This window comes from Cotesia glomerata, linkage group LG7 (assembly GCF_020080835.1).
Source record: "Cotesia glomerata isolate CgM1 linkage group LG7, MPM_Cglom_v2.3, whole genome shotgun sequence".
Classification (NCBI taxonomy): domain Eukaryota; kingdom Metazoa; phylum Arthropoda; class Insecta; order Hymenoptera; family Braconidae; genus Cotesia; species Cotesia glomerata.
Window position 1 is genome coordinate 24,022,446 of NC_058164.1, and position 23,924 is coordinate 24,046,369.

General features: G+C 27.9%; 2 protein-coding genes across 2 annotated transcripts; one reads left to right on the forward strand and one right to left on the reverse strand.

Annotated features, from left to right (window-relative positions):
• Positions 1–82: 82 nt before the first annotated feature.
• On the forward strand, positions 83–8,720 carry LOC123269919 (alkaline phosphatase, tissue-nonspecific isozyme-like). The gene is made up of 6 exons (XM_044735842.1): positions 83–341; positions 417–619; positions 5,434–5,626; positions 5,689–6,399; positions 7,965–8,183; positions 8,255–8,720. Exons 1-6 carry the CDS (start codon positions 269–271, stop codon positions 8,428–8,430), a joined length of 1,575 nt encoding a protein of 524 aa, XP_044591777.1. The 5' UTR covers positions 83–268; the 3' UTR covers positions 8,431–8,720.
• A 2,449-nt stretch (positions 8,721–11,169) lies between these two features.
• LOC123269934 lies at positions 11,170–19,528 on the reverse strand. Its single transcript, XM_044735881.1, has 3 exons — positions 19,279–19,528; positions 14,557–14,742; positions 11,170–11,984 (listed from the first exon to the last, which is right to left on the reverse strand). The coding sequence occupies exons 2-3, from the start codon at positions 14,618–14,620 to the stop codon at positions 11,449–11,451; spliced, it is 600 nt and encodes a 199-aa protein (XP_044591816.1). The 5' UTR covers positions 14,621–14,742; positions 19,279–19,528; the 3' UTR covers positions 11,170–11,448.
• Between the last annotated feature and the right edge of the window lie 4,396 nt (positions 19,529–23,924).

Sequence of the window (23,924 nt, forward strand, 5' to 3'; positions counted from 1 at the left end):
TTTCTGCTTTACAATTATCAATTGAGCAATTTTAATCCTATTAAAGATCAACCTCACTAGATGTCACCACCAATACAATTTTATCAATTCAACCTTCACTAAATTACAAACAAATAACAACAAACCTTAATCTCTCTAATTACCGATTTATCAAAGATTGAATAGATAAAAAAAAATTCCTCGCCTAAAAAAAATAATTGTCATGCCATCGCTTATTTACAATCTAGCTTCAGCTCTTGCGTGTCTTTAATTCCCAAACACACATGCAATGAGCACTTACCTAACAATGTCAACATTCGCAATATTTTTTTTTAATTTTTGTTTGGCGGTCGCATTAGAAGGTAAGTGCAGTATTTAGTTTTTAAATTATAAATTGTGAAATTAGAAAACTAATTATTGAATTTTTCGAATTTCAGATGCGAGTTATTGGCACAGTGTTGCTTCTAATGAGCTCAAAGAATCATTATCGTACTCTTGGAACAAGAATGTTGCGAAAAATGTTATTTTGTTCATCGGAGACGGTATGAGCGTCGATACAATAACGGCCAGCAGGATTTATCGTCAAGGGGAGACTAGTTATCTTGCTTGGGAAAAAATGCCCCATGTTGGTATGATTAAGGTTTGAAAAATTTATTTTTATTACAAAATTTGTTTATAATTTCATCCAGACTAAAAAACAAAATTTATTTCTTGTTTAAAAAAAAATAATTATGATAAAATTTGAATTATTTTCAATGATATAAAAAATAAAGCACAACCTCACGCGCTTCGCGCTATGAGGCGTGCAATTATGTTTTATAGTTGTACACTGACAAAAAAATTAACTTTCTTAGTTTAAGAATTTTTTTACTCAAATCAAGAAAATGAAGTTTTTAAAAATGATTCATTAGATTTGATCGAAACTTTTAGTTATGAAATAGTTGAAGAAATAAAAATGTTCTTATTGAAAAAAGTTTTCTAGATTAAAAAAAAAAACAATTTCAGATAGACAACTCAGGAATTTTTATTAAAAATATTTTTTTCCTAAATCTAGACTACTGTGATGAAAATGTTAATTCTTCAGCTGAAAAATAAAATTATTCAAAATTTTTACAAATTAATTTCTTTTTTTTTTCAGTGTACGCTAAAAAAAAGTATTTTTTTTTTAAACTTACTAGAAAATCGAGTGCGCTTCTGTCAAAATGATTATGATCGGCAATTTAATTAATCAATATTTTTATAAATTTGATTCATTAACATTTAACCGTTGCTATAGTAACGGTTGCTAAAGTGGTTACCATAGCACCGTAAAACGATAACAATAAAAACGTTACATCAATTTTTTAATAAAGAGTTAATATTTAACCGTTGCTATGGTAACGGTTGCTATATTAACCATTGCTATAGCAACTGTTGCCAAAGTGGTTACCATAGCAACGTGAAGCGACAACAATAAAAACGTCACGTCAATTTTTAATAAAGGGTTAATATTTAACCGTTGCTATGGTAACGGTTGCTATTGCAATCGTTGCTATGGCAACTGTTGCCAAATTGGTGACCATAGCAACGAAAAGCGACGATTATAAAAACGTCACATCAATTCTTTAATAAAGGGTAAATATTTAACCATTGCTATGGTAACGGTTGCCACAGTGGTTACCATAGCAACGTAAACCGAAACAATAAACAAGCCACATCAATTTTTGAATGGAGGGTTAATATTTAACCGTTGCTATGGTAACGGTTGCTATAGCAACCGTTGCTATGGCAACTGTTGCTATGGCAACTGTTGCCAAAGTAGTGACCATAGCAACGAAAAGCGACAACAATAAAAACGTCACATCAATATTTTAATAAAGGGTGAATATTTAACCATTTCTATGGTAACGGTTGCCACAGTGGTTACCATAGCAACGTAAACCGAAACAATAAACAAGTCACATCAATTTTTGAATGGAGGGTTAATATTTAACCGTTGCTATGGTAACGGTTGCTATAGCAACCGTTGCTATGGCAACTGTTGCTATGGCAACTGTTGCCAAAGTAGTGACCATAGCAACGAAAAGCGACAACAATAAAAACGTCACATCAATATTTTAATAAAGGGTGAATATTTAACCATTGCTATGGTAACGGTTGCCACAGTGGTTACCATAGCAACGTAAACCGAAACAATAAACAAGTCACATCAATTTTTGAATGGAGGGTTAATATTTAACCGTTGCTATGGTAACGGTTGCTATGGCAACTGTTTCCAAAGTAGTGACCATAGCAACGAAAAGCGACAACAATAAAAACGTCATATCAATATTTTAATAAAGGGTAAATATTTAACCACTGCTATGGTAACGGTTGCCACAGTGGTTACCATAGCAACGTAAACCGAAACAATAAACAAGTCACATCAATTTTTAAGAGCATGTAATAAAGTCTGTTGTCGGTAATTCAGTTTGGACTAGTGATAACAAATGCCAATTGAATATATCGGATTGTTTATTTGAAACACATAAAATGCACTGAAGATTATCAGGCTGACTGTCGATACTCCCAACACTGTTCAAAAAAATTAAACTATAGTTTATTTACTGTAGTAAATGAAATTTTTTGTTGATAATTAGTTTTCTATTCACACCTAGTTGCATTTTAATAATTCTGTCTTATAAGTAATCTAAACTAAAGTAAAGATTAACCAAAAAATTAAATCAATCTCAAAGATTATATTGGTTGTAAGTTTATGAGTAATTTTTTTATAGTAATGTTTATTTATTTGAATATATGATGGGTCCGGAGATAAGGCAGTTTTACGCGCGAACTCTATCTATTTATTTATCATTTTGTTATTTTTTTTCAATGATTAAATTTAAAAATAGAAGAATCAATTTACGAAGGACTATTATTTACATACTCCTGCCAAGTTTAATGATTTTTTGTTCAAAAATTACTAGGTCAAAAAGCGTCTCAGTATTTTGTCTGTAACGGGGTGGTTAGCCCTGTCCAATTGGTCACCCCTTTCCTCTTTGAAAAGGGCGCCACTGGGATTTTATACTCGGTGTCCCAGAAACCGGGGAGCATGAGAAGGAAAGATCGGGTCGTGAGAAGTTGAGAAAGGCTGAAAAATTAATACTGAGAAACAATTATTAACAATTAACAATTCAATTATTTATTTAATATAAACAATTTAATTTTAACAAAATTCCTTAATAATATTACCCTTAAAATTAACTTATCAATTACTTAATTGTGAGGACCTCTCACCTACGCAGGCACTTGCCAAAACTTACAACTAAATATCCTTAAATTCTTTCAACTATAGATCATTACGCATCTAGATTCCTAAATTCTAAATTTAATCATAGACCATTACGCATCTAGATTCCTAATTTCTAAATTTAATCATAGACCATTACGCATCTAGATTCTTAATTTCTTAAACCCTCGTCCAACTGACGGAATAACAAACAACATATTTTACCCAATAAAAACTTCTTAATTATTCAATTATCTGAACTAATTTCACATAAACAACCTCGTCTACCTGACGGAATACCATATAATCTTACTAAATTCCATATAAAATCATCCACCGGACGTTAACTTCATTTCTCAAATTTTCTTAAATAAAATTTTAACCAATTTTCCTTAAATAAATTTAATCTCCAGATTAACTAAATTTACCAAATTCACCAAATTTTCTTATCGAATTTATCTAATAAATTATCCTTAATTCAATCAATTATTTAATAATTGATTTAGCACTTTTCTAACTTAAACAATTCAATTACATTTATCCACCGGCCTAAATTTAATTTTCCAAAACTTTACAATACTATCATAATCTACTAAATTTTACGCCAACACTTGTTTACTGCAAATAAATTTTACTACATTACATAATCACTAAATTTCTGTACTAGTTCACTTACTAAATTTTCTACTAATATTTTCAATTAATAAATTCTACTGAATTTATTACAGGATTTACTAATTTTAATCTTCCTAAACAAAATTCTAAACATCAACTATTCGAATCCTAAGCGTCTCAATACAACTCTTAACTACATACATTCTAGAATGACCTTCACTGACTTAATTACGCATTTTCATTTCTTATTCAAATTTACTTTTCTTTATATCCCGAAAATTATTAACTAAATTAATTTATTATAGCCAGCAGGCCTATAATAAATTACTGATTAAATTATCTACAGTAAATTCACAAATAAACTATTAATCTCATTCTTTTAAAATAAATATCCAATAACAAAACTAGCTAAATGACCTTGGCGCATGAATCTCTAAAGTACAAAACTTGTTAATATAAAAATGACCGCTCGAGAAATTAATTTAAATTATTTCAGCCTCTTAATTAAATTAATAATCAATTTTGGCCTAAATTAATCGAAAATACCTAGAGACTCAATTATTGTTTTATCCAACGACGACTGATACTCCGGTCCAACTTGGCTGGCTCCGCCGCTTGGCGTCTTGTCGTCTCAAACCACTATGTTAGCTTCCGGTCAGGGCTTGTCCAATTCCAAATACCGTAATAAACTCCTCAGTAGTTGCTTTCTATCGTTGGCGTTCAAAACTGCACTCTCTTGACTTATCTAATCTCAACAAGGTCACTGATTCACAAAAGGCAAAAGGCCACTGGCTTCCAGAAGGGAAAAAGCCTCGATGTTTTTCGTGCTCGCTCTTTTATAACCCTCAGCTCAGGCTCTCGAACTTTCCTATTGTTACGCCCCGCTTCATTTTCCGGGAACAGTAGTGGGGAATCTTGATTAGCACGCCCGGTGACAAGTCGAAACTCTTGTCAAAAATCGAAAAGTAAGGGAAAACCCTTACCTACCGTGCGTCAATTATCGGGGTCGATAATGACCCCGGGAAGTTCGATTTTCCCTGTTACATGTCCAAAATTTGAATATTCTCTGTCCTACATGTTCTTAAATGGAGGGTAAATAAAAACTGTTGCCATAGTAACTATTGCTATGGTAACGGTTGCTATGGCAACTGTTGTCGAAGTGGTTACCATAGCAACGAAAAGCGACAACAACAAAAACGTCACATTAATTTTTTAATAAAGGGTAAATATTTAACCATTGCTATGGTAACGGTTGCCATAGTGGTTACCATAGCAACGTAAACCGAAACAATAAACACGTCACATCAATTTTTAAATGGAGGGTAAATAAAAACCGTTACCATAGTAACTATTGCTATGGTAACGGTTGCTATAGCAACCGTTGCTATGGCAACTGTTGTCAAAGTGGTTACCATAGCAACGAAAAGCGACAACAACAAAAACGTCACATTAATTTTTTAATAAGGGGTAAATATTTAACCATTGTTATGGTAACGGTTGCTATTGCAACCGTTGCCAAAGTGGTTACCATAGCAACGGAAAGCAACAATAATGAAAACGTCACATCAATTTTTTAATAAAGGATCTTTCAGACTTACAACACCAACAAAATGGTACCGGATTCCGCTTCTACGGCAACAGCGCTGTTCAGCGGCGTAAAGACTAACTACAAAGTAGTAGGCGTCGATAACAATGTGGCCCTAGATGACTGCAAGGGCAGTTTAAACCCCAACTTTCACACCAAGTCGATAATTGAATGGGCACAAGAATCTGGAAAAGATACTGGTTTGTTCAAAATTCTCTTTTTACAATATTAACATCATCATTGATTAATTAATCCTCTACAGGCTTTGTAACCACAACAAGAATCACCCACGCGACCCCAGCGCCTCTGTATGCGCACTGTCCAAACCGCAATTGGGAGTGCGAAGCGAAAATACCAACCAATGCGAAAGGTTGCAAGGACATAGCAAGGCAACTGATTGAAGATTCACCAGGCAAGAACATAAAAGTGATCATGGGTGGTGGACGGCAGATGCTAAAGTCGAATTCTTCGGGCACTAAAATCGACCCTATTGACACCTGGGCGTGCTACAGTCAAGACGGCCGCCATCTTATGGAAGACTGGGCAAGTGACAAGTCCTCCAGGAAGGTCAGGCACCAAATAGTCCAGAACAACGAGCAATTAAGAGCCGTAGACCCGGATGACGTTGATTTTCTCCTGGGAGTCTTCGCTAATGGACACCTTAACATGGACTGGCAGAGAGTTGATGGTCCTGAAGGACAACCTAGCTTGGAGGAGATGACTATCATGGCAATCAGGGTTCTAAGGAAGGCGGCTAAGGGGTTTCTATTGGTGGTTGAAGGCGGGTTGATTGATTTTGCTCATCATCGCGGAAAAGCTGCTCAAGCGCTCCGGGAAACTGTTAGATTGTCCGATGCTGTTAATGCTACCTTAGAAATGGTGGATCTGAAAGACACTTTAGTGATTGTTACAAGCGATCATTCGCATTCTATGGCTTTCAATGGGTATCCAGAGAGGAATTCTTCAATTTTGGGTAAGTTTTTGAGCAGTATCTTCTCAGTCAACGATATTACCTTTTTAAAATTAGGGTAACATGTTAAATTGATCTTAAAGATGTCATAAGACATTATACTACAGTCAAGATGTATAAAAAGTTTATTTTTTAAAGGAAAAAATACTCTTTCATTAAAATATTTTCTGTTATCTTACTGTAGCATTGATATAGAAATTGACAATATTAGAACAAGTCTAGGTTATTATGGCTTCATTATAACTTTATATATCCTTACCAGGCCTGATATCATCTTATATAAGCCTAATAGATGCATATATAACTTTTCGACCAAAGTTAGTTCCGAAAAACACCAACAGGTGGCGGATGGTCAATAAATAGTATCACTGCAAAAGACTTGAGTTTTTGAGTATATAAGGACTGAAATAAAATTTTTTTTTTTACTTATTTGAAAATAATGTCTTGGATAACTCAACTCGAAGAGCTCTTGATGACAAATTAGCTATTAAAATCGCTTATTTTACCATTTTAATGAATTCTATTCATATATTAGTTAAAATACTATACTAATCTTCAATAAAAAGTGCATATATAATTTTTCAACAAAAATTAGTTCCGAAAAACACCAACAGGTGGCGCATGATCAATAAATATTCTCGCTAATAGAGACTTGAGTTTTGGAGTATATAAGGCCTAGAATAAATTTTTTTTTCACTCTTCTAAAGTTTATGTCTTGGATAACTTACTTAGAAGAGCTCTTGATGAAAAATTAGCTATTAAAATGGCTTATTTTATCAATTTAATGAATGATTTTTCTATATCAGCTAAAATACTATACTAATATTTAATAATAAATGCATATATAATTTTTCGATAAAGGTTAGTTTTTAAAAACACCAACAGGTGGCGCATGGTCGATAAATAGTCTCGCTAAAAGAGACTTAAGTTTTGGAGTATATAAGGCCTAGAATAAAAATTATTTTTCGACTATTTTGAAGATAATGTATTGGATAATTTAACTAGGAGAGCTCTTGATGACAAATTAGCAATCAAAATCGCTTATTTCATTGATTTAATGAACTCTATTTCTATATCAGCTATAATACAATACTAATATTTAATAATAAATGCATCTATAACTTTTTACAAAAGAATCAATTTAATGAATTCTATTTATATATCAATTAAAATACAATAATAATCTTTAATAATAAATGCATATATAACTTTTTATTAAAATTAGTTCCAAAAGCCACCAACAGGTGGCGCATGGTTGACTAATAGTCTCGCTGCTAAAGACTTGAGTTTTGGAGTAAATAAGGCCTGAATAAAAATTTTTTTTAACTCTTTTGGAGATAATGTCTTGGAAAACTTCACTAAAAGAGCTCTTAATGGCAAATTAGCAATTAAAATTGCTTATTTTATCAATCTAATGATTCTAATTCAGTTAAAATACTAAAATAGCCTTTATTCAAAAAAATTTTATTATAAATTCGGCTTAAAATGTTTGATATTTCTTTTTATGGATATTTTTAAGATGTTTTTTTCTGCATAAATATGATAATTATAACAATTTTTGATTAAAGGAATTGCGCAAAATTCAAAATATGACGGAATTCCATATACCACACTATCTTACAACACGGGAGGGCCCAACAATTTTGCATATAAAGTAAAAGACAACAAATCCGTGCGTATAGACCCTAGCAAGTTCAATACTTCTGATTTCAACTACAGCCAACAGGCGGCGTTCATCGGCGACGAAGCCTATCATGGTGGTGGTGATGTTCCTATTTATGCTACAGGTAATTAATTTTGAAAAATTCTTACTAGTATTTATAAACAAAAAATTGCAAGAATTTTTATCATTTTTTAGGTCCTTACGCGCATTTATTCCACTCAACTCACGAGCAAAACTACGTCGCCCACGTGATAGGGTATGCTGCGCAGATCGGACCATATCATAACTCTTCTGCGCAACTGGGCCGGAAGTATATTACGATAATTTGCTTGCTTACTTTTATCGCGTTTTACTGCTCAAAAATGCGCTGACAGTATTTTTACTTATCTGTGCTCATTTGAACTTTTCTTATCGGAAATATATTCTGATAAAATTATGATCTGTTTTTTATTTTTTCAGTATTTGCTATGTTATAGATTAGTCACCGATTCTTCAAGCAATCGCTAGCAAATGATTAATTAGTTAAGTACATAAAATGGTATTTTTAGATAAATCACATGTGACATAGCTAAATGTTATGTATACAGTAATTATCTTATCAGTATCTTTTTTTTGTAAGAATATTCTATAAAAAATAAAGAATTTTTTAGTATTTTTTATTTTTTAATCATTTTTAAAAATAGAAAATATTTTTTCCTTAGTCCAAATTTTAAGAAGTTTTTAATTTTTGGTTTTAAAGTTCTTAAAAATCATTTTAAACTATCTACAAAAATAATATCAATATTGCACGCCTCATAGCGCGAAGCGCGTGAGGTTGTGCTTTATACTCGACTCGTCAAGGTCAAGCAATTTTGTGATCTTTAAATGCCTCTATCACAACCATATTACACTTATACAATAATATAAGTAGATTTACACCGAAAAAACACTTAAATTAAACCATCTTTTACTTTTTAAAATCATTTCATGTTGCTATCTTGAAAAAAAAAAAAAACGTTTTGAAAAAAATTTTACGTGGACGTCCGGATGTCACTCCATTTTGGATGTAACAACGATTACTCCCGACCAAATTGATATTTCAAGACCGGACCTTTTTTATTAGCTTAAGAATTCGATGAACTGGGTCCGTATTTCATATCAGTGGCCTAGTTTACGTATTTTTTTTTTTAATTGAATTTTTATTACAATTCACTACGATACAACCGTACAAAGCCAAACAAACTTTTCTTATTTGTCACGTGAAAACTATGGCGCCACTTGATCAAGCTAGATTTTTTTAGACTGCGTGCGCATATGACAAAAAAAAAAGGCGCCGATATTTTAAAAAAAATAAAAAATACTCTGTTAGAAATTACTTAATAATAATTTTTTTTTTTTTTAATCAATTACACAATTAATTTTTTTCTTAAATAATAAATGAGCGTTATGAGGCGTGCACTTTTGGATTTTCCAAACTTTTTATTCTTATATGAAATTGAACGCTCTTCAAAAAAAGTATCTTATGATTTTTTTATAAATGTTATAATTATGGAAGACACAATGTAATAAATAAGTGAATAGACTGCGATGCGTTTAACTTAGTGTATTTTAGAAAACTGACTTGGTCCAAAATTTACAGAACATATACGATATTAGATATAGTCTATTGTAGTGTACTTCGAATACTGTTGTATTGCATATCCAATAATAAATTCATTTTTTCAAAAGTTATTCAAGATCAAAGTGTAAGCCAAAAAATTTTGACTTTTTTCTATACTTTTTATGCGAATTTTCAAAAGTTTTTTACGTGTTTTTAAAAATAATTTTTAAATTCTTCAGGAAATCATTTTAAAACCTTATATCAGCTTCTTTCTCTTGGAAAACTGCGTCGATTACCGTCAAGATGATCAAAATCGCATGAATCGTTCAAAAGATATCGCAGTTTAATATAAAGATTTGCTATAATGCGCGGTTTTTGAACAATTTCCAAATTTTCTTTTTTGAAGTTTTTAAAAATAACTTTACATTGTCTTTGTAATCAATATTAATGTAAATTTTTTTAGTAAATTGAATGCTCTAAAAAAAAAGTATCATAATTTTTTCATAAATTCTTTTTTTTCAAAAGTTATTCATGACCAAAGTAAAAGCGAAAAAAATTTGAGATTTATCTACTTTTGCAAAAGTTTTTTACGTTTTTTTTAAATAACTTCCAAATTCTTCGACTAATCACTTGAAAACCTTATATCAGCATCTTCCGTTTGGAAAACTGCGTCGATAACCGACAAAAAGATTAAAATCGCATGAAGCATTCAAAAGATATCGCAGTTTACAGATTTGCTATAATGCGCGGTTTTTGAACAATTTCCGAATTTTCTGTTTTGAATCTTTCAAAAACAACTTTATATTGTCTGTATAATTATTATTAATATAGATTTTCCTATAAAATTAAACGCTATACAAGAAAGGTATCTCAATTTTTTCATAAATTCATTTTTTCAAAAGTTATCCGAGTTTAAAGTAAAAAAAAAGAAAAAATTACAAGGTTTTTCGACTTTTTAAGAGACTTTGCAAGTTTTTTTGAGATAACTTCAAAATTATTTGAGCAATCCACTCAAGACCATGTATAAACTTTTTGGAATTGAAAAACTGCGTCGATTGCCGTCCAAAAGATCAAAATCGCACAATGCGTTCAAAAGATATCGTTGAAAGAATTTTTAAGCGCGTTTTTTAAACAATTTTAAAATTTTTGAACCAATAAAATTTTACAATTAAAAAAAATAAATATATTAGAGCTGTATAAAAATAAAATATTACAGAAATTCTTAAGTTGTATAACCAAAATATTTACTCGATAAGCTCATCACATTTAAAAATAACTTAAGTATTACGAAAAACACAATAACACAAAAACACAAGCCCATAAATTAATAATCTTTATTATTATTTTCAGTTATCAATAATAATTATCACTTAAATATATATTTATACACTTATATCGATCGCGTATTAACAAAACAATTTCAGTCTTATGCCGTATGTAATATATAATAAATATAACAATAATCAGCCGTTAAGATAATTATTATTAATTCATTATATACAACTCAAACTTAATGTTATTTAAACAACAATTTATAAGAAAATAATAATTATTTTAATTGCATTCTACAAATATAACCTAAAAAAACTCTTATTAAATCTACCTTACAACAATAATATCAGAATAGGGTCACAACGCCATCTAGCGGTCGCTTTCTAAGCTATTTACTTGTTCTTAAGATTTGATCTTATGAATAATCTAATTTTATAAATAATTGTAAAAAAAATTTTCAGTACTTCAAAACTTTATAATTATAACAAAAAATATCGTAAAAAATTATAAATAATTAATATAAAATATAAAAATAATTCTATTCAATTTTTCTCTTGCCTCGATTAACTTTTTGCGAAATATTCGACGCGAAGAAAACTTTCATCGAAATGCAGCAAAGAAGCAACATGGCGGAGAACAAGAAAATGAACCCGGGTGTGAATTTTCCGATGAACATTATGCGAAGCAGCGTTACTAATTGCGTTACAAGTACCACTTGTGAGACGTAGATGGCGTAGATTAGTAAAGAGTGGGGTTTCTTCGCTGACGGGCGCGCTGAGTGCTGTTGGAAGTATTCTTCGCTGAGTTTGCTCGGAGATTTTTCCCTAGCAGCCTGGGGATTGTGGGAATGAGCACGGTGGGCCCTCTGGCGGATCGAAGCGTAAACACTGGCGTAGAGGAGGAAGATCTTGTCAGTGATCCGCTGGATCAGTTGGGTGAGGGTGAATTTTTCCGTACTCGTTTTAGAACCCAGGGAGTAGAGCAAGTAGGGGAAGAGGTTAAGGTTTTGGCAACAGTGCCGCAGCTTTTGGATGGATGGGTTGTTGAAGAGCAATGGTGTGCTTTGACTGCCATCTGTTAACAGAAAATTAAACTGATTAAAGAAATTTTAGAGATTAAAGAACAATTCGCTGTAGTAACAATCTATTTTTGCTTTTATGCTACAGAATTTATATTGACTTTTTAAATTTACCGCCTTTAGCTAAGCTCAATAGATGGCGCCAGGAGACTAACTACGTCATCAGTTTTGGCGCGAAAATTGAAATTTAAAAAAAAACTACAGCAAATTAAACAATGATTTTTTATAGGGACCTGCTCATGGTTAATTAGAGGCTAAGAAAAGGAAGTTATCACGATAAGTGTAAAAATTGTAGATGGTAGATAAAATTACTCTTTAAGAAGATCCAAGTAACCTCCTAGTGTAAAGGATATAAAAAAATAATACGTAGAAATACTTTTCTTAAAATTAATTTTGAAATTAATTAATAACATTTTTGTAGAAATTTCCGATAAATTTACTCATTAAATAATTATTAACAATTAATTGACTAATAAAAAATATATCACTCTGAATTACCGGTATACACTTGACAACACAAAAAGAGTTCCCTAACCTTCAAATTTATTTATGTTTACTGTCTAACTAAAATTACTAAGATCTTCTAGCATTTAAAAAACCGCGGTTACTTATGCGCCGAGTAACTGCGCAAGCGGTGTTGCCAAGTTAAATATAAGACTTTAAAGAACGCAAGTTCCGAGTGATTTTTCATAAAAAATATAAAATATCTCCGTAATACGTTCGGAAAGCTACTTTTTTATTGTTTTAATCGAAAGCTTATTATTTTTTCAATCAAATTCAATGAAAATAAAATTTTTTTTAAATCGTTAATTGCCTTAAATTCTTAACCAAATACACGGCTGGTGGAATCTCCATTTACCTACATGTAAAAATTACAATTTGAAAACCTAATTATTTGATTAAATATCCCGGATAACTACTGTTTTTCAATTTTTTTATTAATTATTAGGCTACGTAGATTGAATTTAAAAATTTTCAGGACGTTTTAAAAATTCTACTACTTCGCATGGATCTTCTTAAAATCGTTAAATAATTATTTAAGATACTTTATGTAATTCATGCCGTTTTATGAAACTTTTTGTTATTTAATAATTTATTTAAATAAAATCTCCAATCCAAATGTGCAGGCCTTAAGCGCTCAAGTCACCCGAATAATTTTAATAAATGTTAATATATAAAATTTTTAATTAAAAACCTGGAAACTATTTTCGATTTTTCAGTAATTTTGAATTAAACCTCAATTGGAATAAAAACGATCTACTATACACTGGAGAAAGAAAAGTAATAAAGATATTTGAATTAATAAGTTTATTATAAAAAATAAACTTTCTCTACAATAGACTTTTTATGTTTGTTTAAATTTTCCCGTGAATAGGAATAGTCATCTCAAGAGTTGAGCGCCCTCACAAGTTAAGACAGGTTAATTATAAATTGTAGGAACGCATGCGCGTATGGACTCTATAAAGAACTCTGTTTACAAAAAATTATTACATATGGCTGCCTGATGAGTAAAAATTGTGAGGAAATTGTGATAGAAATATTTTATTTATAATAAAATGAATAATAATTGAGCCGTGATTTTCTAAACATCTCTGGGCATTGACTCTACTAACCGAATAAAAAAATAATCAGGTCAATTGATTGTGTTTTTCGAGAGTTATAGTGTTAACACCACCATGTTTCTCTAGAAAATGCGCTAAATTAAAAAAAAATTAAATTTTTACATTAAGGAGATCCACGTGAAGTAGTAAAATTTTTAAAACTTCCTAAAAATTTGTAAATTCAATCTACGTAGTCTAATAATTAATAAAAAAATTAAAAAACAGTAGTTATCCGGGATATTTAATCAAATAATTAGGTTTGCAAATTGTAATTTTTACATGTAGGTTAATGGAGATTCCACCAGCCGTGTATTTGGTTAAGAATTTAAGGCAATTAACGATTTAAAAAAAATTTTATTTTCATTGAATTTGATTGAAAAAATAATAAGCTTTCGATTAAAACAATAAAAAAGTAGCTTTCCGAACGTATTACGGAGATATTTTATATTTTTTATGAAAAATCACTCGGAACTTGCGTTTTTTAAAGTCTTGTATTTGACTTGGCAACACCGCTTGCGCAGTTACTCGGCGCATAAGTAACCGCAGTTTTTTAAATGCTACAAGATCTTAGTCATTTTAATTAGACAGTAAACATAAATAAATTTGAAGGTTAGGGAACTCTTTTTGTGTTGTTAAGTGTATACCGGTAATTCAGAGTGCTATATTTTTTATTAGTCAATTAAATGTTGATAATTATTTTATGAGTAAATTTATCGGAAATTTCCTCAAAATTGTTATTAATTAATTTAAAAATTAATTTTAAGATAACAAAAGTATTTATATTATTTTTTTATAGACATTATTTACACTCTGGGTACTTGGATCTCCTTAAGGCCTGCACATTTGGATTACAAAAAATTTTATTTAAATAAATAATTAAATTACATAAAATTTCTTAATTAATTATTTAGCGACGTTAAAGCTTCAGAGCTCGTAAAATTATATTAAAAAAATAATTTTAGGTTACCTTTTAATAAATCAGACACACGTCGAACTAGCGTTGGCTTATTGGCCAACAAAGGAGCCTCCATTTTGAATATTTCTAACCTCAACAATAAAAATGATTGTTTCCGCTCCGGAGGCCAACTGACTACTGGCTCTTCTTTTTTTCCGCGAAAATAACAGCTCTTTCTTTTAATCGCAGAGTTATCACCTGAAAGAAAAAATTCCTTTTAGCATACCACAACAATAATTACCAGTAATTAGACCGTACATACTAATGACCAAGTGAAAAAATAACGGAAGAGATTTGTTTCATAAAACCGTGATAATTTTCCAACAAACAGTCTATAAAACCATAATTAATATTATTGTTATTTCTGACCGTTAGAGTTATTAAATTCATTTTTTATTATTATAAGTACTTGATGTATAGCGCTCATGCGGGCGGCACGTGATGCTTGATAACCTCTAATCCGGAGATGGAGATTAGCAAAAAATTGTTTTATTAACAGAAAAAATAATATAAAAAATGTTGTTTGGTAAAAAATAGAGAGAAAAAGATTGTAATTGTGAAAAGATTGGCATTGACATTGACTTTATCTCGAGTCAATTAGCAATTCACTTGAATTGAGTGCCTTGCGTAATTCGATTATTATGATAATTGTGGGCAACTGAGTAGAGTAATATATTTTTATATGATAAAAAAGTTATGTTAGATTAGTTTTGTTGATATATACACTGCTGAATCTTAAGAGCGGACTTGAGATTTTAAATTAATAAATTTAAATTGTAATTTAGGTTATCGAGAGTAATTGACGCGATAGATAATTATGAGCAAATTGGATTCGAACTTTCGAGCTTGTCGTTTATTGTCTATTGGGTTAATAAATTGATTTATTGGAAAATTGTGGGTTAACACCTATAATATAAATTAATAAAAAATCGACTTTTAAAATTATTTTACTGTCTAAAATAATTTTAGAAGTCGATTTTTTAATAATTTTATTCAAGGATTTTATTTTTACTGATAAAAATATTTTTTTATTTATTTTTTTTTTATAATAATAAACAATAGTCAGTTCCCTGATTAAGAAATATAATTTGAAATTATTTGAAAATAAGATTTCAATACTATATATGTAGATATACAATTAACATGAAGGTTATCATTTCAAATCATCTTTCTGAATCAGGGTTTAAAAATTACAAAGTACAAATTAAAATTTTTTTATTTTATTATAAATAATTTTAAAAAATATTTTATTTTTTTTTTTATTAACAAAATTAGTAGGATGTTAATCGAAATACTAATTGTCAATTCATTGTGACGTTTCGGTTATATATTTGACCTTTATCAGGTATCTAAAATTTAATTATATTAATTTTTTTTTTTTTAAAGAAGCATTAAAAGTTATAATCATTTTTCAAGTTAAAAATTTATCAAAATTTACATTATTAGTAATAATAATAAAGCGTTTTTGTTTTCAAAGCGTTAATGTTATCTATAGAGACTGAAAAAAAATTAACTTGAATTAAAAGAAAAATTCTTAAATCGAATAAAATTTACTTAAACCAAGAAAAATTTCTTCGTTTAAGAATTTTTCTCATCAAATCAAGAAGATGAAGTTCTTCAAAAATATTTACTTGATTCAAGTAATTTTTTTTTTTTTTTTTTTGTGTATTATTGAGAGAATAAACAAAATTTTGTGGCCAGTGTATTAATATGATAAAATGGATTTTTAGAGTTAAATTTGGTATCGTTGGAAAAGTCTTGACCCGGAGTTGCGCCTTTTTATAGGTTCATATAATTCTCACCAATAGTCAATTTATGATGATAAGTATTTAGGCTGCGTTTGAAAATGCTCTATGTTTAGATATGTAATTAAGAAATGACCCTGTATCTCGTGAACTATTGACATTTTTAAAGATATAAGCTCATCCCGATGTTACACTCATCAAAACCTTTCATTTGAGTACCCACATCAATTTTTCATATATTTATAGATATTATATATATGTATATATGAAAAATATATGAAAATGCATGTGGGTACTCAAATGAAAGCTCTTGATGAGTGTAACATCGGGATGAGCTTATATCTTTAAAAATGTCAATATTTAAGAAAGTAAAGGGCATTTTTACAAATATCTTGTCAACTATTGACATTTTTAAAGATATAAGCTCATCCCGATGTTACACTCATCAAGACCTTTCATTTGAGTACCCACATGCATTTTCATATATTTATATATATTATATATATGTATATATGAAAAATATATAAAAATGCATGTGAGTACTCAAATGAAAGCTCTTGATGATTGTAGCATCGGAATGAGCTTATATCTTTAAAAATGTCAACAGTTAAAAAAGTACAAGGCATTTTAACAAATATTTTGTGAACTATTGACATTTTTAAAGATATAAGCTTATCCCGATGTTACACTCATCAAGACCTTTCATTTGAGTACTCACATCAATTTTTCATATATTTATATATTTATATATATTATATATATGTATACATGAAAAATATATAAAAATGCATGTGAGTACTCAAATGAAAGCTCTTGATGATTGTAACATCGGAATGAGCTTATATCTTTAAAAATGTCAATAGTTAAAAAAGTACAAGGCATTTTAACAAATATCTTGTGAACTATTGACATTTTTAAAGATATAAGCTTATCCCGATGTTACACTCATCGAGACCTTTCATTTGAGTACCCACATCAATTTTTCATATATTTATATATTTATGTATATTATATATATAAATATATGAAAAATATATCAAAAATACATGTGGGTACTTAAATGAAAGCTCTTGATGAGTGTAACATCGGGATGAGCTTATATCTTTTAAAATGTCAATAGTTAAGAAAGTACAGTGCAATTTAACAAAAGTCATTATTTAATTAAGCAAAATTTTATTTATTTATAGTTCACAAGTCACGGCAGTCACGAAGTGACTGCATGGTTGCTAGTTATTATTATTATTTAATATTTTTTATAAATATTAATAATAAAAAATCATAAAATTTAAATAAAATATGTAATTTTTATTAAATTAATAAAATTAATTCTCAATACACTGATTAAATAATATTATTTACAATTTATCAGAGTACTGAACTCAATAACTCTCTAAAGTCATTAATACGGTTTCATGTATAAATATCAAACAAAATATTGCACATCGAATATATAAGATAAAAGTAACACTGAATACCTATATGTTTAGTATCATTTGTTTGTTAAATATACGAATTAATTTTTAAATCATTAACTAATTACTAATTAACCGTATAAAATTTTCATATTTTTTTTCGTCCAACTCCAAGAAAAATTAAAATACTTATTGAGTTAAAAATGGAATTTTTTGACGTAACTTTTATTATGTATTTCTAGAGTTAACGAATGAAAAATATCTTTAATAACTATAACTACTATTTTTATGTATTAGTGAGTCATTGTCTTGAGAACTTTAAAGACAAATGTTTTATATTTATATATATTGTATTATATATATATAGTTACTGTTACTTTATCGTCAAGGTAACAACTTTTTTTTTTATTGTGGGTGTTGAATCATAAGAAACTTAGATAAAGTATAGTAGAAGAAATCAGTAAGTGTGTAAATGATAAGTCTCGTCTCTTATCAAACTATCAGAGTTATCGATAAAATTTTATAAAAAATTTATTTTAATAATTAATATATTATCAAATAAATAATAAATTTTATTTATATAAAATTTGTAACTTAAAAATTTTTTATTTAATTTTAAAAATAACCAAAAATTAATTTTAATTCAAAAAAATTTATGCTAAAAAAATTTTATTAAAATTAATAATATATTATTAAATTTTATTTATATAAAATTTGTAACTAAAAAATTTTACATAAAATTATTTATTTAATCTTTAAAATTAAAATTAATAAAAAGAAATTTAAAATAACCAAAAATTCATTTTAATTACTAAATTTTATTTATTTAAAATTAGTAACTTAAAAATTTTAAATAAAATTTTTTATTTAATTTTAAAAATTTAAAATAATAAGTTAAAAATAACCAAAAATTAATTTTAATTCAAAAAAATTTTATTAAAATTAATAATATATTATTAAATAATTATTAAATTTTATTTATATAAAATTTGTAACTTAAAAATTTTTTAATAAAATTATTTACTTAATTTTAAAAATTTAAATTAATAAAAATAATAAATTGAAAATAGCCAAAAATTAATTTTAATTCAAAAACATTTATTTATGCTAAAAAATATTATTAAATAATTATTAAATTTTATTTATATAAAATTTGTAACTTAAAAATTTTTTAATAAAATTATTTACTTAATTTTAAAAATTTAAATTTAAACCTTAATTAATTTTAATTTTAAAAAATTTATTTAATACATAAAAAATAAAGTTACATAAAAATTTTGACTTAAAAAAAAAAATTTTTATATTATGATTAAAAAAAAATAATTAAATAATAAACTATAAAAAATTTATAAAAATAGAAGACAAAAAGTTCGAAATTTTTCCGAATGTTTGTCTTATTAACTAGAAAAAAAATCAATTTTCTGTTGTTATATCGCTGTATCTCGCCACCCCTTTCGTAATCAAAACAAAAATGTATCTTTTTACAAAAAATCCTTAAATTTTTCAATTTTTACCGAAAAATTTTATAAGATTAATAATAATAATTATCCTAAAAAAGAAATTTAAAAAATTCTTACCGTTTTCCAAAAAAGTCCGGCGGAAGGATAAACAAAAATGTCCACTCTAAATCCACAAGCAACTTCAAATTTCCAAAGTTTTTATTAAAAAAACCACACAATTGAATTTTATTTTTACTGACCCGCAATTTTAAAAATAAATTCAACTGCAGATTGTTTTTTTTTAATCTTATAATTAATTTAAAATTAAGTTTTAGTCTTGTATAGAAGCGTAAACAGTATGCGCGTAAGAATTGAGCCGGACTGAAGAAATTCATGTGAGTCACAAAGATTAAAAGAGGGTGGAAGGCTCTGTGGCGGCCTCTGGACGCTGTAGACTGTACTAATGAATGGAAGGTCTCATATATTTATATATTTATATATACATGTTTGTTTTTACAGGTTTAATTATATTGGACAGAGCAAAAATGGAATGATGGCGCAAAAAATTATTTGCAGCCTTTTTATCACTGATTCGGAGTACTCGATTAAATTACTGCGGGTTAGTAAGCATTACACTGGAAAATCGGGTTTTATATCCTCATATATCTTTTATATTCATGTTTTGTGGAGAGATATACACAAAAGAACCTATGGCAACACGCATGTGGTTAGCCCACGATATGATCACGTGCTAAGTGCGTGATGATTATTTATTTTGGCAAGGGTTATATTAAATTAAATTGAAGAATTTTTTATTTTTATTTTTGTAAAGATTAATTTTAATAATAAATAATTATTAATGATTTAAGGTGAAAATATTTATAATATTTGTATAATTAAAAAAAAAAAAATGAAAATATATTTACAATCTTTGAAGACAAAACAAAAAAAAAAACTAGCAACCTTGCAGTCACTTCGTGACTGCCGTGATTAGTAAAATAAAAAAAATAAAAATTTTGCTTTATTAAATAATGACTTTTGGGCATTTCATACACGGAAAAAAGTAAAATGTAATAAATAACAGTCGATTTATAATAAGTAATGATCACCTGCTAAAAATTACCATTTCAAACAGTAAAATCGTGATTTTACTATTCACTTTATAATATTTACCATTTAAACGTTACAATTTACTCTTTACATGGAAGAAAATACTATTTCAAACAGTAATATTCGATATGTAAATGTCTAAAATGTTAAAGTATAATAAATAACAATTCAGACTTTGAAATTTATCATTTCGTACCTAAAAAATGATCTTATGATATGTAAAAAGTATTTAATAAAGTTAGTAAATTTCTAATACAAGCAACGTCAATATTTACAAAGTAAAATGGTAAATTTTAAACGCAACGCTAAAAATCAAACTGTAATTATTGACTTGCTTGGACTGGTAAAATGTATACAGTCGACGCTCTCTGTATTGGACCTCTCTGTATTTGACCGCTCTCTGTATTTGACCACATTCTTCCTCTGTATTTGACGATTTTACACAGCTCTTATGGACAAGGACGAGTCAAATACAGAGAATGGTCCTGTACGGGTGAGTCAAATACAGAGAGCGTTGTCTGTATTTTAAAAGCATAATTTTTACTGTTTCAAATGTTAAATTCTCCCAAAGTGAGACCCCCTTTTCTTTCATCTGAGTTCCCCTTCTCCTCATAATATCGACTATATATTGAAATGGTAATTTTTACTGTTTGAAACTGTAATTTTTTAATATGAAAGAGTCGTTATTTGCTATAGTGACAGCTACTAATCACTTATTTTGGATATTAAATTATAAATTGTGGCTTTTATACTTTCTGCATTAAGTTCTGTAATATTTATATTTTTACCACCCCGATGTCCGCTTTACTGTTTGAAACTATAAAAATTAACCGGAATCCGAGTGAATATTATACAGTTTACTTGTTCGTGTACGGAAAAAAGTAAACTGCAATAAATAACAGACGATTTATAATAAGTAATGATCAACTGCTAAAAATTACCATTTCAAACAGTAAAATCGTGATTTTACTATTCACTTTATGATTTTTACCATTTGAACGTTACAATTTACTTTTTACATGGAAGAAAATACTAATTCAAACAGTAATATTCGCTATGTAAATGTCTAAAATGTTAAAGTATAATAATTAACAATTCAGACTTTGAAATTTATCATTTCGTACCTAAAAAATGATCTTATGATATGTAAAAAGTATTTAATAAAGTTAGTAAATTTCTAATACAAGCAACGTCAATATTTACAAAGTAAAATGGTAAATTTTAAACGCAACGCTAAAAATCAAACTGTAATTATTGACTTGCTTGGACTGGTAAAATGTATATTTTAAAAGTATAATTTTTACTGTTTCAAATGTTAAATTCTCCCAGAGTGAGACCCCCTTCTTTTTCATCTGAGTTCCCCTTCTCCTCATAATATGGACTATATATTGAAATGACAATTTTTACTGTTTAAAACTGTAATTTTTTTGGATGAAAGAGTCGTTATTTACTACAGTGACAGCTACTAATCACTTATTTTGGATATTAAATTATAAATTGTGGCTTTTATACTTTCTACTTTAAGTTCTGTAATATTTATACTTTAGCCACCCCGATGTCCGCTTTGCTGTTTGAAACTATAAAAATTAACCGGAATTCGAGTGAATATTATACAGTTTACTTTTTTTCGTGCAGTGACTGGTGGGATATTTGACTGGAATCCCATCAATTATATATAATTATGTGACTGCAACTGATACTATAGTAAAATTCATCGTATAATATAGAAGAATACCTAATTAACACCATCCCTTTGTCAAAAACCTCCATTACTTTTCAAGTTTCTCGTAATTATCATTTGACTGAGTGTGACTGGTGGGACTAAGAAAAATCCTTCTCTCCTACCAAAGGTATAAGTCGAATTTCAGTTCGACCACTAAACTTTTAAAAAATACTTCCCTCGAAAATACAAAATTTATCCTACAAACATTCAATATTATGAAGAATTAAACTGATTACCTACGTAGAAACAATTAAAAAAATTTGTTTTTATTGTGACTGGTGGGACAGGCATTTGTGACTGGTGGGACAAGTACAAAATGTCTACATCAAGTTGCTTATTAAAAAGACTTTTATATTATTTCAATCTTAAAAACATTATTGTTTATATATTTAACTATAAATTATTTAGGATGATTAAAAAGAACCAATTAAAAAAACACAAATAAAGGATTTAGCTTGCTGACAACACGATCTTGATAAACTTAGGTGTTAAATAATAACGAACATAAAAAAATTTGTTCTTAAAACTATAATACTGAATATGTTAGTTAATAACAAACATAAAATGAATTTGTTGTTAAAACTATTAGAACAATATTTGACCCAGATACAAGTTAGTACGGCTGAAAAGTTACTAGGAAAGAAAAATCGATTTTCTTATTGATTAAAAAAAATTTTCTTTACAAATTAGTAAAATATAGACTTTTAATAATAAATTAGGACTAAATTAGAATTAATTAGAGAAATTTTAAAATTTTAGTCATTTTCTTATTTCGCATGGAATGCCCCTTTTGTTAAATTGCACTGTACTTTCTTAAATATTGACGTTTTTAAAGATATAAGCTCATCCCGATGTTACACTCATCAAGAGCTTTCGTTTGAGTACCCACATGCATTTTGATATATTTTCCATATATTCATATATATAAATATGTGAAATATATGAAAAATTGATGTGGGTACTTAAATGAAAGGTCTTAATGAGTGTAACATCGGGATGAGCTTATATCTTCAAAAATGTCAATAGTTCACAAGATACAAGGTCATTTCTTAATTATGTATCTAAAGATAGAGCATTTCGAATGCAGCCTAAATACTTATCATAATAAATTGACTGTTGGTGAGAATGATATGAAACCTTCAAAAGGCACCGATTAAAGTCAAGACCTTAATGTAAATAATAATATTGTTTACATACGTTAAGCCACGAGACTGTTGTTTGCAAATATTATTTTAAAATTCGCTAAATATATAAAATCCCTTGAACTCTTGGAATTTATAATATATTATATCGAGTTGAAGAATTATTAAGTGATGTCAACGGGTAATGGTTCCGAGGTCCGTTCTATATTTACATAAAATTTTATTGTAAATAATGTAATATAATATAACGTTAATTTATATAGACACTGTGGTACCAAAGGTCCCGAGGAAACTCGACAAATATTGTTTTAATTGTTATGTAAATAATGAAAATGAGTAAATATAGAATTATGTTTTGGGGAAAAAATTTATCTTGTATATATTTTTAATTTTATATTTTTTTTTTTTTAAGGAATTTCAGTTCAAAATTATTAAAACATTATAATTAATAAAAAAAGTCACTATTTTAATTTAAAAAAAATTATTAAAAGTTAAAAAAAAATATTTTGACATTTAATTTTTTTCATATATTTTTAAAATATGCATAAATTAATAAAAAATAATAGTTAATTTTTTTTTTACATTTAAAAAGCTTACTATCTAAAAAAAATTAAAATTTTATAATTTTTTAAATTATTTTTAATAAAAATTTTTGGAAAAAAAAAATTTACAATTAAAAATTAATCAAAAACTAAATAAAAATTTTTTTAAATTGTTTGTCAGTAAATAATAATTTTTTTGTTAATTTTGTTTCTAATACTGTTAATTTATTAATTAATAAAAAATTTTTAATTTTTTTAGTTAAAAAA